The sequence below is a fragment of the Oncorhynchus kisutch genome, linkage group LG2 (assembly GCF_002021735.2).
Source record: "Oncorhynchus kisutch isolate 150728-3 linkage group LG2, Okis_V2, whole genome shotgun sequence".
Classification (NCBI taxonomy): Eukaryota; Metazoa; Chordata; class Actinopteri; order Salmoniformes; family Salmonidae; genus Oncorhynchus; species Oncorhynchus kisutch.
The window spans coordinates 17,350,829-17,367,525 of record NC_034175.2 but is presented as its reverse complement, the minus strand read 5'-3'; the positions used below and the strand labels follow the sequence as shown (position 1 = coordinate 17,367,525).

Genomic DNA, 16,697 nt, shown 5'->3' with positions numbered 1-16,697 from the left:
GATGACGACAAAATCCAACTACATGTGAAGTTTTCACTGTAGTTAATCACTAAAAGACGCTTCTGCAAAATCCATCCAACGTGGCATACTTGTCCTGGACTGGTTTCTTCCATATCCATCTGGCTCGTTGGTCTAGGGGTATGATTCTCGCTTAGGGTGCGAGAGGTCCCGGGTTCAAATCCCGGACGAGCCCAATTTTTACTAAAAAAAGACGAAACTGAATGACTGACACGTTATTGTGATAAGAGTGTAATAAACACTAACGTGTAAAACATTAAGGATCTACAAGAAATCAATGAGTGCGTTCCAAGATGCACAAGGCAACAGATTATTGAGAAATTGGATGCAAGTCTATGGTTATAATACAGATTTCATTCCAAAGACCTTAAAATAAGATTGGCAGTGTCATTCAATTGCTATATTATCCTCAAATTAGCACAGTGAAATGCCTTTCTTGCAAACTCAAAACCCAATAATGTAATACTAGACAAAAAACACGAGAAATAAGAAATATCCCTCAAACGTGTGTGTGTGTGTGTATATATATATATATATATATATATATATATATATATATATATATATGTAAGCAATTAAAAAACATTGAGTGACATTTAATGTGCAATCACGTGATTTTGCCTCTTTACCTGAACGCCTGTAGTCTCGTGCACCAGACGAACGTCTGTGCGGAATAAAAACTCAGTTTCCCATGAATCTGAGTTTTTGCGTTTCCGATCATGCGCGCATGTACTCGAGTCTATCGTTAGTGTCACTGCTATGACAACAGGGAGATGGCTTCAAGCAAATTGATGAGGCACACGCAAAATTAGATTTTTATCTGAACTGCGAACCCCAGACGTCCAGACAGGCTCGTCTTGTTAGAGGTAAGAGAGGCACGTTTAGAATTTGGGAATGTCGCTTGAATGTTGAAACTAGACGCTTGTTAGCCTCCAAGCCAGTCACAAGCACAGCCAGCGCTAATTAGCCAGCCAACGTTAACTTAGCTCGAGGTCTTTCCTGGCTGGCTAGCTTACTACATCTTGCTTGTTACCAATAGAGACTAGTGCACGTCTTCCAGTTTAGTTTGTTTTTATTCTGTTCATAACAATAGTTAAACACATGGACAATGCTTGCCCGCAACCCCTACTAGCTAACTAGTTTTATCAACAGATTATGCATGTTGTTCCTAGCTAGATAACGTTACGGTTATATCTAGCTAGTTGTGTGGAAATCATTCTATGTACCTATAATGAAATGTAATCGGAGCTCTGCTTGATATGCATGGCACACCTGGATAATGTTGAATTATGTGGTTGATTGCCGAATGTTGGATGTGCTTTGCTGTCTGTCAAGTAGATGAAAAGAGGCTGCTGTCTTAGCCATGATAGTCAAGTAGGCAGGTGGTATAAGGCTACAAGCTATAGGCATATAATATTCCACTTGTGTACTCTTTCAAACTCGAAATAATAGGGCTATCATTTGAATGGTTATATATGGTCTTGGTGTCGAGGGAGGGGGAAGAAGGGATTCTCTCTGGATTAGCTGTCCATTCCACCTGCTCAGCAGTTGACAATTAGGAAAGCTGCTTGGCCCACGCCCTGATACAATCCCTGGTCATGTGACTCAGCTGTCATTGGCTAGTGTAACGGTCTTACGGTTAGTGTCACACACAGACCACTGTCCAAACCTCCCTCTGGGTCCTGGAGTCAAAGAAACATCAGCATGTAGCCTATATGGGCCAACTGTAAGAGGTAGGTGCTAATACCCTGCAATAAAAGCAGATGATCAGTGAATTACCAGGCACAAACACCACACACACACGCTAGTTTGATAAAGCACTGCACATCTGAGGCTGGCACCCATTAGGCTTAGAGTGAGTTAAAGTAGGATTAGACAGATCATGCCATATAAGAACCTAGGTGGAATACATGAACGCCAACCCTTCCAATTGTTTCATCCTTCCATTTGGTTCCAAGAGGGATAGACAAACAGCACGTATTACCCACAGTGCTTTCACCTGTCCATTATTTTTAAATGGAGGAGATTAAGAAATGTATTGATGAGTGTCAGTCAGCCTGCTGGTCACATGTGAAGACTGACAAGCAGTGTTATGTGTATGGTGTCCAGCAGAGCGGCGATATGATCCTCTGTCTGTCTGTGTCTTTCTTTCTGTGTGTGTGTCTGTCTGTCTCCTCTGCAGTAGTATGTCTCTGTTCAAGGCGCGTGATTGGTGGGCTGCGGTGCTGGGCGAGGGGGAGGAGTTTGACCAGGGATGCCTGTGTGTCGGAGATGTGGACAACAGCGGCAGCGGACATGGTAAGAAGGTGTGGGGTTGTGGTGTGTCGTAGTGCATAGGGCGGTCAAAAGACACTGTTTACTAATATACCACAAAACAAACAATGAGAGTGAAAGTGCCCCTGGTACCATAGTCTTATTTACATGCACAAATCTGATTCGTTCATTGTCTGATTGACTTACTGGCTGATTGACTTGATTTCCTAGATCTTTATTTCCATGTTTAAAACATACCATTTGCCCTCTCAATACATAGCACATACACTGAGTGTACAAAACCAACACCCCCCCCCCCCCCCCCCCAATTCATCGGGGCATGGACTCTACAAGGTGTCGAAAGCATTCCACTGGGATGCTGGCCCATTTTGATTCCAATGCTTCCCAGTTGTGTCAAGTTGACTGGCGTTCCTTTGGGTGGTGGACCATTCTTGATACACACAGGAAACTGTTGAGTGTGAACCCAGAGGTATTGCAGCTCAAAGGCACTTAAATCTTTTGTCTTGCCCATTTACACATACACAATTCATGTGATGGTTTGAGGGTCAGATTGGGAATTTAGCCAGGACACTGGGGTTAACACCCCTACTCTTACGATAAGTGTCATGGGATCTTTAATGACCTCAGAGAGTCAGGACACCCGTTTAACGTCCCATCCGTAAGATGGCACCCTACACAGGGCAATGTCCCCAATCACTGCCCTGGGGCATTGGGATATTTCTTTAGACCAGAGGAAAGAGTGCCTCCTACTGGCCCTCCAACACCACTTCCAGCTGCAACTGGTCTCCCATCCAGGGACTGACCAGGACCAACCCTGCTTAGCTTCAGAAGCAACCCTGCTTAGCTCCCCCCATTCATCTACAATGATTGAAGTGGATTTAACAAGTGACATCAAAAAGGGATCACACCTGGATTCACCTGGTCAGTCTGTCATGGATGAGCAGGTGTTCTTAATGATTTGTACACTCGGTGTACAACGAAGGGAGAATATGAGACCATACCACAACATCTAAGCTGAGTAAGTATGCAATGTGTATGTCCTCTCTCCTGTAGATAAGATCGTGGTGGGCAGCTACATGGGCATGCTGCGGGTCTTCTCCCCCCACCCTGCCAAGCCTGGAGAGCCCAGCCCGGCCCACAGCCAACTACTGGAGGTGCAGCTCAGAGACCCCGTCATCCAGGTTGAAGTGGGCAAGTTTGTCTCGTAAGTACCAGGGCACACGCACCTACGGATCAAATAGTAAGCTACACGCACCTACTGCTTCAAATAGTATCCTACACTCACCTACTGCTCAAATAGTATCCTACACTCACCTACTGCTCAAATAATAAGCTACATACACTCACCTACTGCTCAAATAGTATGCTACACTCACCTACTGCTCAGATAGTATGCTACACGCACCTACTGCTTCAAATAGTATCCTACACTCACCTACTGCTCAAATAATAAGCTACATACACGCACCTACTGCTTCAAATAGTATGCTACACTCACCTACTGCTCAAATAGTATGCTACACTCACCTACTGCTCAAATAGTATGCTACGCGCACGTACTGCTCAAATAGTATGCTACACTCACCTACTGCTCAAATAGTATGCTACACTCACCTACTGCTCAAATAGTATGCTACACTCACCTACTGCTCAAATAGTATGCTACACTCACCTACTGCTCAAATAGTATGCTACACTCACCTACTGCTCAAATAGTAAGCTACACTCACCTACTGCTCAAAAAGTATGCTACACCACCTACTGCTTCAAATAGTATGCTACACTCACCTACTGCTTCAAATAGTATGCTACACTCACCTACTGCTTCAAATAGTATGCTACACTCACCTACTGCTCAAATAGTAAGCTACATACACCTACTGCTCAAATAGTATGCTACACTCACCTACTGCTCAAATAGTAAGCTACACTCACCTACTGCTCAAATAGTAAGCTACATACACGCACCTACTGCTTCAAATAGTATCCTACACTCACCTACTGCTCAAATAATAAGCTACATACACTCACCTACTGCTCAAATAGTATGCTACACGCACCTACTGCTTCAAATAGTATCCTACACTCACCTACTGCTCAAATAATAAGCTACATACACGCACCTACTGCTTCAAATAGTATGCTACACTCACCTACTGCTCAAATAGTATGCTACACGCACCTACTGCTTCAAATAGTATCCTACACTCACCCACTGCTCAAATAATAAGCTACACGCACCTACTGCTTCAAATAGTATCCTACACTCACCTACTGCTCAAATAATAAGCTACATACACGCACCTACTGCTTCAAATAGTATGCTACACTCACCTACTGCTCAAATAGTATGCTACACTCACCTATTGCTCAAATAGTATGCTACGCGCACGTACTGCTCAAATAGTAAGCTACATACACCTACTGCTCAAATAGTATGCTACACTCACCTACTGCTCAAATAGTATGCTACACTCACCTACTGCTCAAATAGTATGCTACGCGCACGTACTGCTCAAATAGTATGCTACACGCACCTACTGCACGAGTAGTATGCGACACGCACCTTCTGCCCAAGTGGTTTGCGACACGCACTTTCTGCCCAAGTGGTATGCGACGCGCACCTCCTGCCCAAGTGGTATGCGACGTGCACCTCCTGCCCAAGTGGTATGCGACGCGCACCTCCTGCCCAAGTGGTATGCGACGCACACCTCCTGCCCAAGTGGTATGCGACGCGCACCTCCTGCCCAAGTGGTATGCGACGCGCACCTCCTGCCCAAGTGGTATGCGACGCGCACCTCCTGCCCAAGTGGTATGCGACGCGCACCTCCTGCCCAAGTGGTATGCGACGCGCACCTCCTGCCCAATTGGTATGCGACACGCACCTCCTGCTCTGGAATGTATGCTTATGATGCTATCACTGACTCTAAGCAATCCAGTTTGAATCACAACTGGCCGTGATTGGGAGTCCCGTAGGACGGCACACAATTGGCCCAACGTCACCCGGGTTTGGCCGGTCTAGGCCGTCATTGTAAATAAGAGTTTGTTCTTAACCGACTTGCCTAGTTAAATAAAGGTCACTCAGTCATTGTATTAATAATTCATTTTGTCCTCCCCCTTCTCTGGTATCAGGGCGTTTGGTTATCAGGGCGTTTGGTTATCCACTGAGTAGACATCAATGGAGTTCATGAACCTATGGCATTGCCTTTAAATTTGTTCTTGTCTTAATCTACTTCCAGTAAATCCTGACCACCATGTCATGAGTTCGGCTCTCTCCATGTGATTTATCAAACCATATCAACCACCTAGTCTCAAACTTGGCTGGTTCCACTACTTTAAGCTAACCACCAAGTTACCAGCACATAGCTGGAGACACCCCAGGGTCCCATTTAAAATGTTGTTAAAGGAAATTTGTTCTCAAGGACTTTAACTTGCTAAATAAAGGTTGACTAAATGCTCAAATATGTTGAACAAAAAATGTCAACCGCTAAACTGAAACCGCCATTGCCCCCTCTGCTCTCACCAAGGCCAAAAGTGTTCAAGTAAGAGGAGAAAGAGAGGGATAGGAGGAATAGAATGGTGAGGGAAGATGGGAATGTTGGGATATGTCATAAAGGTGGTCCATTCCTGGGTGCACAGGGACCTCCTGGAGAGACAGGCTTCCAGGAAAAGCCAGGCGTTTTTCCAAAAGTTTTTCCCACAAAAGGGATGTATGAGTCAAAGTATTCTTTCATCTGTTTGTTTGCATTTTATGTTAGTGTATGTTTTGGGGAAGCTGTTTTTGGTTAGCATTTTTAATGACCATTGAGTGTTCCATAAACAGAGAAACACATTGTAAATTTTGTCTCTAGAGTAGTGGGGCGGGAGATGGTGAAATGTTTTCTCATTGACAGTGGGCACTGTGGTTTTGAGTAAAGAAGAAATCACCTGGCTTCATTTTTAGTTGGTTTTCCTCCGTAAACATTACAGCAGGGTTGACGACAGACATGTTCCTCCGCAAAGCTGTAGAACACATGTTTAAACCATAGATTTACATCAAACAGATTTGTCACTTTTTCCTATGTATATTGTATTATACTTATCTGTTCACAACTTGTGCTTGAAGTAGCAGTTGCCCTCAGAATACACATTTAGGGCCAGAGTTGATTACCCCCAATCCTAACCTTTTCCATTAGGATATACAGTTGAAGTTGAAAGTTTACAGACACTTAGGTTGGAGTCATTAAAACTCGTTTTTCAACCGCTCCACAAATTTCTTGTTAACAAGCAAGTCGGTTAGGACATCTACTTTGTGCATGACACAAGCATTTTTTTCCAACAATTGTTTACAGACAGATTATTTCACTTATAATTCACTGTATCACAATTCCAGTGGGTCATAGGTTTACATACACTAAGTTGACGGTGCCCTTAAACAGCTTGAAAAATTCCAGAAAATGATGTCATGGCTTTAGAAGCTTCTGATAGGCTAATTGACATAATTTGAGTCAATTGGAGGTGTACCTGTGGATGTATTTCAAGGCCTACCTTCAAACTCAGTGCCTCTGCTTGACATGGGAAAATCAAAAGTAATCAGCCAATCACCCTTGGGAGCAATTTCCAAACGCCTGAAGGTACCACATTCATCTGTACAAACAATAGTACGCAAGTATAAACACCATGGGACCATGCAGCCATCATACCACTCAGAAAAGAGACACGTTCTGTCTCCTAGAGATGAACATACTTTGGTGCGAAAAGTGCACATGGGGGGCAAAGATTGTACTTTTTGGAGAAATGTCCTCTGGTCTGATGAAACAAAAATAGAACCGTTTGGCCATAATGACCATGTTTATGTTTGGAGGAAAAAGGGTGAGGCAATTTCCCCAACTTATTGTGGGAAGCTTGTGGAAGGCTACCGGAAACGTTTGACCAAAGTTAAGCAATTTTAAAGGCAATGCTACCAAATACTTATTGAGTAAGCTTCTGATCAACTGGGAATGTGATGAAAGAAATAGAATCTGAAATAAATCATTCTCTCTACTATTATTCTGACATTTCACATTATTAAAATAAAGTGGTGATCCTAACTGACTTAAGATGGGGAATTTTAACTAGGATTAAATGTCAGGAATTGTGAAAAACTACGTTTAAATGTATTTGGCTAAGGTGTATGTAAACTTCCAACTTCAACTGTACTTAAGAGTAGATCAGTATAGATATAATTATGTCAGTATTGTCCTTTCATGTTTTCATTGGCAATTTTGGACATCTGTTCTTCGCAGTGATTGATTGATGTTCTCTGCAGGTGTTCAGATCTGCTTCATCTGGCTGTGCTGCACCCCAGAAAACTGTCTGTGTACTCCATCTCAGGTAATACCACACATTTCAACATTGGCTGTAATATGCATGCCACACCACATTGATTTAGTGGACTACTACAGACTAGAATATGTTCCCGGGATTCATCTGATAACATTAAGTAGTTTAGCACATTTAGCACGTTGTCCCCACAGTGACTTTATGTACTGTACATATCCCAACCAAAAGTAATGGATTACAGGCAACATCCACACTGAGCTAAAGGCCAGGGCTGCCACTTTCAAGGAGGGGACACTAATCCGGACACACAAAATCCCGCTATGACCTCTGACGAGCCATCAAACAAGCAATGCGTCAATACAGGACTTAGATCGAATCCTACTACGACGGCTGTGATGCTCGTCGGATGTGGCAGGGCTTGCAAACTATCACAGATTACAAAGGGAAACCCAGCCACAAACTGCCCATTGGCACGAGCATACCAGACAAGCTAAATGCCTTCTATGCTCGCTTCCAGGCAAGCAACACTGAACCATGCATAAGATCAGCAGCAGTTCCGGACATCTGTGTGATCTGGCACTCCGTAGGTGATGTGAGTAGGACCGTTAAACATGTTACCATTCATCAGGCCGCGGGATGGGGGTGCTGTTGGAACCCAAGAATGTAGAACGTGTTTCCCTATCGCTCCTGAGTTAGTGACCAAATGTATGTATGTATTTAACCTCGCAAAATTTTATATATTTCTGTTTGGCCAGGCGTCTGAAGAGACCCATAAACAATTCAGATCAGGTTTGAGAAATGTAAGTTTGTAATGTTTTCTACCCGGCCAAAAACGGAGTCTGGAAGAGCAGGCAGCAGCAAGCCCGTGCCCTCTCCTGATTCACCCCAGCCACCGGATGCTGCTAATGCCGGCCCCACAGAAACACTGACTGTGGAGATGCTACAATCCCTGATAGGCAGCCTCAAAACCGAGATTTTTGGCTAAATTGACTCTCTCTACCAATCTCAGGTCAGAGATATCAATGGTCAAAGACAAGCTTAAAAAATCTATTGAGAGTATACAGAATAAGCTCGAAGCACACGGAGTGGCCTTATCGGATTTGGAACGAGGTGCTACAGGCTAATGTTGGCTCATTGATAGCTAAGGCATACCTTGACAATAGATGCGAAGATATGGAAAGTAGAATGCGGAACAACAACATTCGTCTACTGGGAATACCGGAGGGAGTGGTTGGCCCAAGATCCACGGAGTTCATGGTCCAGCTGCTTCAGGAGCTGCTCGGTCTGGAGGAGAAGACACTGCTAGACCGGGCCCACTGCACTCTGTGTAGCCGACCCCGGGATGGAGAACCCCCGCGACCATTTGTTATCAAGGTGCATTTCTTTCACGTCCGCAATGACATACTGAGGAGATCGGGAGAAGCATCCCCTCTCCTCTATAAGGGTAAAAGAGTCTCGATATTTGCGATCTACACCACAGCTGTGGCTAAGAAGCAGGCTAGCTTTGGAGCTGTGAAACGGCAGCTACGCGCATGCCCGGGCCTGAAGTTCGGCCTCATCTACCCTGCGGTTCTGAGACTGACTTTACCGGACAGCTCCACGCACAGATTCGAGGACCCGGCTTTAGCGGCAGATTTCATCAACAAGAATGTGAAAGCGGCTGTTGTACCGCATTGTGTGGAACAAATGGTTGGTTAACAGGCTAGTTAGCAGGCCGAATGGTTTGCTAGCGAAGCCAATTTAGCTGGGTTCATCAACATTTGAATGTCATTATCTTTTTACATTTAAAAAAATGTCCAACCCAGGTTGCTGCCTCTAATGCCAAAATCTGGCTGTTTTACTGTTAAACCTCTCTTAACCGAGGTTAGTTTTGTTGGGGACCAATCTATGTATGTTTGTCATACTCTAGTTAAATGGTCACATCTCAGGTAGCAGAGTAAGAGTTATCATGCTTTGCTCTAAACTTTTTGTATTTAGGGTTTTGCTTGCATCTCAGTTGGGGAGATGCTTCGGCAAGGGAGGGTGTTATTTGTATATAGTTTTTATATCTTTTGTGCCTCGTCGCTTGTCTTTGTTTTTTAAATTTGAGCTTTTCGGTTCAACTAAGATCTTCAGTTTACATTGTACCTTGTCCTTTACATGTCCTCTCTCTCTTAAGACATGACTCAGCTTAGTGCAGCCCATCCTGCTGGAGGGAATGGCTTTAATTTTCTCACTTGGATCTGCAGGGGCATCAATAACCCAGTTAAACGTAGTAAGGTGCTACACCACCTTCATCAATTGAAAGCTCACATCATCTTTCTCCAAGAAACTCATCTGAAGGTATCACAACACTCAAGTCTTTGGTGCAGATGGGTGGGTCAGGTGTTCCATTCCTCATTTCAGAGTAAGGCAAGAGGGGTGGCTATTTTACTTCACAGATCGGTACCTTTTACATGTTCTAATGTCATTGCAGATCCCCATGGTAGATACATAATTGTGAGTGGTAGGTTGCGAAAATACAAAGGTACTTCTTGTTAATATTTATGCTCCTAATTGGGACAACGGTGACTTTTTTCAAATCGGTTTTCTCTACACTCCCAGATATGTCTTCCCATATGTTGCTCTTAGATGGTGACTTTAACTGTTGGTTAGACCCACATTTGGATTGATCCTCCACTAAACCTACCACCTTATCAACCTCAGCTAGAGTTGTCCGACCCTTTATGTCTGAATTCGCAGTTTCAGATCCTTGGAGAATGTTTAATCCAGCTGGAAAAGCATACACTTTTTTTTCTCTTCAGTTCAGCACACTTTTACGAGCATAGACTACTTCCTTGTAGATGGCAGGCTCCTCCATTCCATATCTTCATGTTCATATAATCCAATTGTTGTATCTGACTACGCCCCTGTTACTATGGCTCCTCCATTCCATATCTTCATGTTCATATAATCCAATTGTTGTATCTGACCACGCCCCTGTTACTATGGCTCCTCCATTCCATATCTTCATGTTCATATAATCCAAGTGTTGTATCTGACCACGCCCCTGTTACTATGGAAGTAGCCTTTCAAAATGTTGACAATCTATGACCGCCTTGGCGGCAAAATACTCAACTACTCAGCAATGAACACTTTGTCAATTTTGTTTTGAATCAAATCGACTTTTTCATGATTACAAATAGAACCCCGAACATCCCTGCGTCTACTCTCTGGGATACTTTGAAAGCTTATCAGGTGAAATTACTTCCTACACCACACATGAGAACAAACTGAAAAATGAAAGGCTGTCTATGTTAACACGCTGTATTGCCCATTTAGATGACGTTTATGCCGTTTCACCATCCCCGGATGGGGAACGTTTAACTTTGCAAGCAGAATTTGACACATTATTAACAGACCGGGTTACTGAACTGCTTGTCAAGTCTTGGAGCACTTACTATGAACAAGGAGATAAAGCCAACTATCATCATCATTTCAGATTCCTAAAATTCGTACATCGTCTGGGATATCATTACAACCTAGGGGGATCAATGATGAGTTCAAGAGATTTTACCAGTCTCTATATACTTCTGAAAGTAAAGTGGACACAATGGAATTGGATGATTTCTTTCACTCACTTGCTGTGCCTTCTGTCAGCCGGGATTTAGTTATAAAATTAGAGCAGCCGATCACTGTTGAAGAATTGTCTAATGCTGTCAAATCCCAAATCCCCAAATCCCCCCCAGAGTTTTATAAAAAGTTTATCTCCAAAATAGCCCCTATTCTAATTGAAATGTACAATGAAGCATTTGTGAATTGTGCTCTTCTACAGACTCTCACTCAGGCAACCATTTGTCTTATTCTTTAAAAAACAAAGACCCTCTTGACTGTGCATCATACCGTCCAATTAGCCTGCTAAATGTTGACTAAAATTCTAGACATATAAAATAATGTGTCTGGAAACAGTCCTCCCATCAATTATCTCACCGGATCAAAAAGGATTTATTAAAAATAGACACTCAATCTTCAACAACTATTTAATATTATATAATATCCTTCTGTCGCAATACCTCTGAAGACATTATATCCCTGGATGCCGAGAAAGCGTTTGATCGGGTGGAATGGAAATAACTTTTTTACACTCTAAATAAATTTGGCTTTGGCTCCAAATTCATGGCTTGGATAAGACTTCTGTACTCATCCCCTCAAGCCTCTGTCAGGACTATTAACACTCAGACTGCTTCCCTTTGCAACGATCAACACGCCAGGGTTGCCCTTTTAAGTCCCTTACTGTTTACCCTCGCCATAGAACCACTTGCAATAACACTTCGCTCCATCCCCCTCATCAAAGGTATAGTCAGATACGGACACGAACACAAACTGTCTTTATATGCAGATTTATTATTATACACATCCAACCTTTCTGTGTCTGTTCCTGCTTCCCTTTCCACTTTTGCAGTCTTCGGTCACTTATCAGGGTATAAACTGAATCTCAGTAAAAGCAAATTGATGCCGCTGAATATGGCTGCAAAAAAATTCCCCTCTACATAACTTGCCATTTTAAAATTGCTTAAATAAAACAATTGTATCTCGGGGTACATGCCACAATCAGATTTGAAAACCTTTTTCAAGCCAACTTTGCTCCTCTTTTAACCTGTACTAAGGAAGATTTGGAACGCTGGTCTTTGCTACAACTCTCCTTATAGTCCTAATAATTAATTATATTAAAATGAATACTCTCCCTAAATTCTTCTCTATCGGTGCCTTCCGATTTTTCTTTTCAAAAAGATTGACGGCCTAATACTACCCTTTTATATGGGACAAAAAGCACTCCTTGATGCGAAAAGGCCCAAACCAGACGGTGGTCTAGATCTACCGGATTTCAGGCCCCAATCTAACCTTAGGATCATTCACTACTGGTTGCAGAGCAGAGAGCTATTCCCACCCCCAATTTGGCTAGAGATGGAGGCTGCCTCGTCTATACCGGCATCATTGTCTTCCATCGCTCACTCCTCCGTTACAGGCCCTTACTCCTCCTTCACCAAAAATATGTGTCAAAACAACATTGAAGATCTGGAATCAATTTCGGCGCCACTTTGGGTTTCAAACAACCTCTTCTTTGGCTCTGGTAGCCTCAAACCCAGTTTCCCCCCCCATCTATGGTTGATGGTGCTTTCTCAACATGGTCTAGTCTCTGTATTAAAAGATTCCAAGTTCTGTATATTAACAATACATTTAGTACATTTGAACAATTGATCAGCTAAATTTGGTCTCCCCAGACATCGTTTTTTTTTAGGTTCGTACAAGTCCGGAGTTACAGGCGCAGCATAGATCCAGGATTTCCCACCCTTCCTGGTGAAACCCAGTTCGACACATTTCTTGTCCCACTTCCTACTCTGAAAGGCACCGTGTCAATAATCTGTAGTCAAATTTGCTCACTACAAGTCATCTCATTAAACAATAATAAATCCTCATGGGAGGAGGAACTGGGTGAGGGCATCTGATGAACTGTGGGAAGGGGCACTCAAAAGGGTACATAGCTCTTCTATTTCTGCTCGACACGGCCTCATTCAATGCAAACTCATTCATAGGGCCCACTGGATCAAAGCAAGATTATCCAAAATTTACAAGGATGTGAAACCTAATTGTGTACGACGTAATCAGTCTCCTGCTAATCATGTACACATGTTTTGGTGTTGCCCATCTCTTGTTGGTTTCTGGAAAGACATCTTTAACACACTCTCAGAATTAAGCTGCACACAGATCAAATCAAATCAAATGTATTTATATAGCCCTTCGTACATCAGCTGATATCTCAAAGTGCTGTACAGAAACCCAGCCTAAAACCCCAAACAGCAAGCAATGCAGGTGTAGAAGCACGGTGGCTAGGAAAAACTCCCTAGAAAGGCCAATACCTAGGAAGAAACCTAGAGAGGAACCAGGCTATGTGGGGTGGCCAGTCCTCTTCTGGCTGTGCCGGGTGGAGATTATAACAGAACATGGCCAAGATGTTCAAATGTTCATAAATGACCAGCATGGTCGAATAATAATAAGGCAGAACAGTTGAAACTGGAGCAGCAGCACAGTCAGGTGGAAGTTGAAACTGGAGCAGCAGCATGGCCAGGTGGACTGGGGACAGCAAGGAGTCATCATGTCAGGTAGTCCTGGGGCATGGTCCTAGGGCTCAGGTCCTCCGAGAGAGAGAAAGAAAGAGAGAAGGAGAGAATTAGAGAACGCACACTTAGATTCACACAGGACACCGAATAGGACAGGAGAAGTACTCCAGATATAACAAACTGACCCCAGCCCCCCGACACATAAACTACTGCAGCATAAATACTGGAGGCTGAGACAGGAGGGGTCAGGAGACACTGTGGCCCCATCCAAGGACACCCCCGGACAGGGCCAAACAGGAAGGATATAACCCCACCCACTTTGCCAAAGCACAGCCCCCACACCACTAGAGGGATATCTTCAACCACCAACTTACCATCCTGAGACAAGGCTGAGTATAGCCCACACAGATCGAGCCAGACCCTTTTATTGCACTATTTGGGGTTTCCTTACCCACAATACAATTGACCAAAATGAATAAGGATGTAATTGCCTTTGTCACTTTGTTAGCGAGACAATTAATTGTACTTAGATGGAAATCCTCTGCAGCCCCTTCTCATGCTCTTAGGATTAAATCTGTTTTGAATTGCATAAAGTTGGAAAAAATTAAACACACACTCAATGGGTCTGTAGACAAATTCTATGCAATATGGGCTCCCTTCTTTTCTTATTAATACATTTCCCTGCAGTTCGAGTGATGTGTATTTATATATTGGTGATGTAAGAGGCCAGGTATGTGTATACACGACATCTCGGATGTTAAGGACGGTATTATCTGTACTAGTTGACCCATAACAACTGTATCAAAAAAATATGTTTCCTTATTTTTTTGTTGTATTGTTGTCTTTGATGTGTTTTATACTACTACCAAATAACTTACAAGTGCAATTATTTTCTAAATGCTGGTATTGAAAATTCAATAAACAAAGTATTAAAAAATACAAATAAGGCAGCGGGATCAGACGGATTACCAGGACGCCATTACCATTACCATTACTCAGAACATGGTGTCTTTCACTGTCATGTTCAACCTTTCCCTGACCCAGTGTGTAATACCTACATGTTTCAATCAGACCGCCATTAGTCCCTGTGCCCAAGAATGCCAAGGTAATCTGTCTAAATGACTATGACCCCGTAGCAATCACAACTGTAACTATGAAACGCTTGGGAAGGTCATGGCTCACATTAACACCATCCTCCCAGACACCGTGGACCCACTCCAATTCACATACCGCCCCAACAGATGACGCAATCTCTACTGCACTCTACACTGCCCTCTCCCACCTGGACAACAGGAACACCAATGTGAGAATGCTGTTCATTGACTACAGCTCAGTGTTCAACACCATAGTGCCCCCAAGCTCATCACTAAGCTCAGGACCCTGGGACTGAACACCTCCCTCTGCAACTGGATCCTGGACTTCCTGATTTGCCGCCCCCAGGTGGTGAGGGTAGGCAACAACACATCCGCCACGCTTACCCTCAACAAAGGGCCCTTCAGGGGTGCGTGCTTAGTCCCCTCCTGTACTTCCATTCACCCACAACTGCATGGCCACGCACAACTCCAACCCCACCGACACGACGGTGGTAGGCCTGCTCACCGATGGAGATGAGACCACCTATAGAGAGGTCAGTGACCTGCCAGGACAACAACCTCTCCCTCAACGTCAGCAAGACAAAGGAGCTGATCTTGGACTACCGGACACAGAGGGCTGAGCACGCCCATTTCCACATTGATGGGACTGTAGTGGAGCGTGTCGAAAGCATTCATTTCCCCGGTGTCCACGGGAATTAACATGGTCCAGACACACCAACACAGTCATGAAGAATGCATGACAACGCCTCTTCCCATCAGGAGGCTAAAAAGATTTTGCACGGGCCCTCAGATCCTCATAAGTTCTAGGCTACCTGAAACGTATGACCCAAGTTAAACAATTTTAAAGGCAGTGATACCAAATACTAATTGAGTGTATATAAACTTCTGACCAACTGGGAATGTGATGAAAGAAAGAAATCATCCTCAAAAAGTTCTATAGCTACACCAGTGAGAGCATCTTGACCGGCTGCATCACCGCTTGGTATGGCAACTGCTTGGCATCCGACCGACCGTAAGGGTAGTTGGTGTGTACGGAACAGTACATCACTGGGGCCAAGCTCCTTGACATCCAAGACCTCAACCCACCGAAGTCAGACTTTTTGTTTTCTCTGCTACCTACCAACAGGACCCTGAACAGCTTCTAACCCCCCAAGCCATAACATTACTAAATTGTTAAACAAATAGCTACACGGACTGTTTGCATGACCCTCTTTGAACTAACTATTTTGACTCATCACATATGCTGCTGCTACTGTTTATTATTTATTGTGTTGCCTTCCCCGACCTATATGTACATATCTACCTCAAATAACTCGTACCTCTGCACATCGTCTCGGTACTGGTATTCTGTGTACTGTATATAGCCAAATTATCTTTACTCGTTTGTGTTATTTTAAAAAAATATATTTCCTTCTGCTTTGTTGGGAAGGGCCCGTGAGTAAGCATTTCAATGTTAGTCTACCCCTGTTGTTTATGAAGCGTGTGACAAATAAGATTTGATTGGATTCTGATCCTATGTCAGTTTGCTCCCGTTCTTCTAGTTCTCTCTCTGCAGATTAGGACATAGTAATGATATGTGAGAATAAATATTAATATGGAGGGTCTGTCTCTCTCCCTCTACTGTCTGTCTCTCTGTCTCTACCGTAGGTACTGCTGGTAATGTGGAGCATGGGGTTCAGTACCAGCTCAAGCGGGTCTATGAGCACAACCTCCAGAGGACTGCCTGCAACATGACCTATGGAACCTTCGGCGGGGTCACAGGTAACACATCACAGCACCCCCATGAGCAGCTCAAACACTTCACATGTAACAGATTGACCGTGTAGTCACTAACCACACGCACACTTTTTCAATTTTTGGGGGTTAATTCACTGTCCATTTCTAATGACGACAGAGCTATGAGTGTAGAATATTATTCATTCTGTGTGGAGGG

General features: G+C 43.6%; 1 protein-coding gene and 1 non-coding gene across 4 annotated transcripts in view; both read left to right on the top strand.

Moving 5' to 3' along the window:
• Positions 1–121: 121 nt before the first annotated feature.
• Positions 122–193, top strand: trnap-agg (transfer RNA proline (anticodon AGG)). Its single transcript has one exon. It is a non-coding gene; the product is annotated as a tRNA-Pro (tRNA).
• A 531-nt stretch (positions 194–724) lies between these two features.
• bbs9 (Bardet-Biedl syndrome 9) overlaps positions 725–16,697 on the top strand; it is a 214,801-nt gene continuing 198,828 nt past the window's right edge. The window contains exons 1-6 of one of the 3 annotated variants that reach the window (XM_031789175.1): positions 734–884; positions 1,662–1,751; positions 2,201–2,316; positions 3,346–3,496; positions 7,580–7,644; positions 16,412–16,525. In XM_031789175.1, coding sequence (XP_031645035.1) covers positions 2,205–2,316; positions 3,346–3,496; positions 7,580–7,644; positions 16,412–16,525 — 442 coding nt within the window. In that variant the 5' untranslated portion in view covers positions 734–884; positions 1,662–1,751; positions 2,201–2,204. Of the gene's footprint in view, positions 885–1,661; positions 1,752–2,200; positions 2,317–3,345; positions 3,497–7,579; positions 7,645–16,411; positions 16,526–16,697 lie in introns of all 3 variants that reach the window. The other 2 variants (XM_031789181.1, XM_031789165.1) reach the window with 2 other exon arrangements.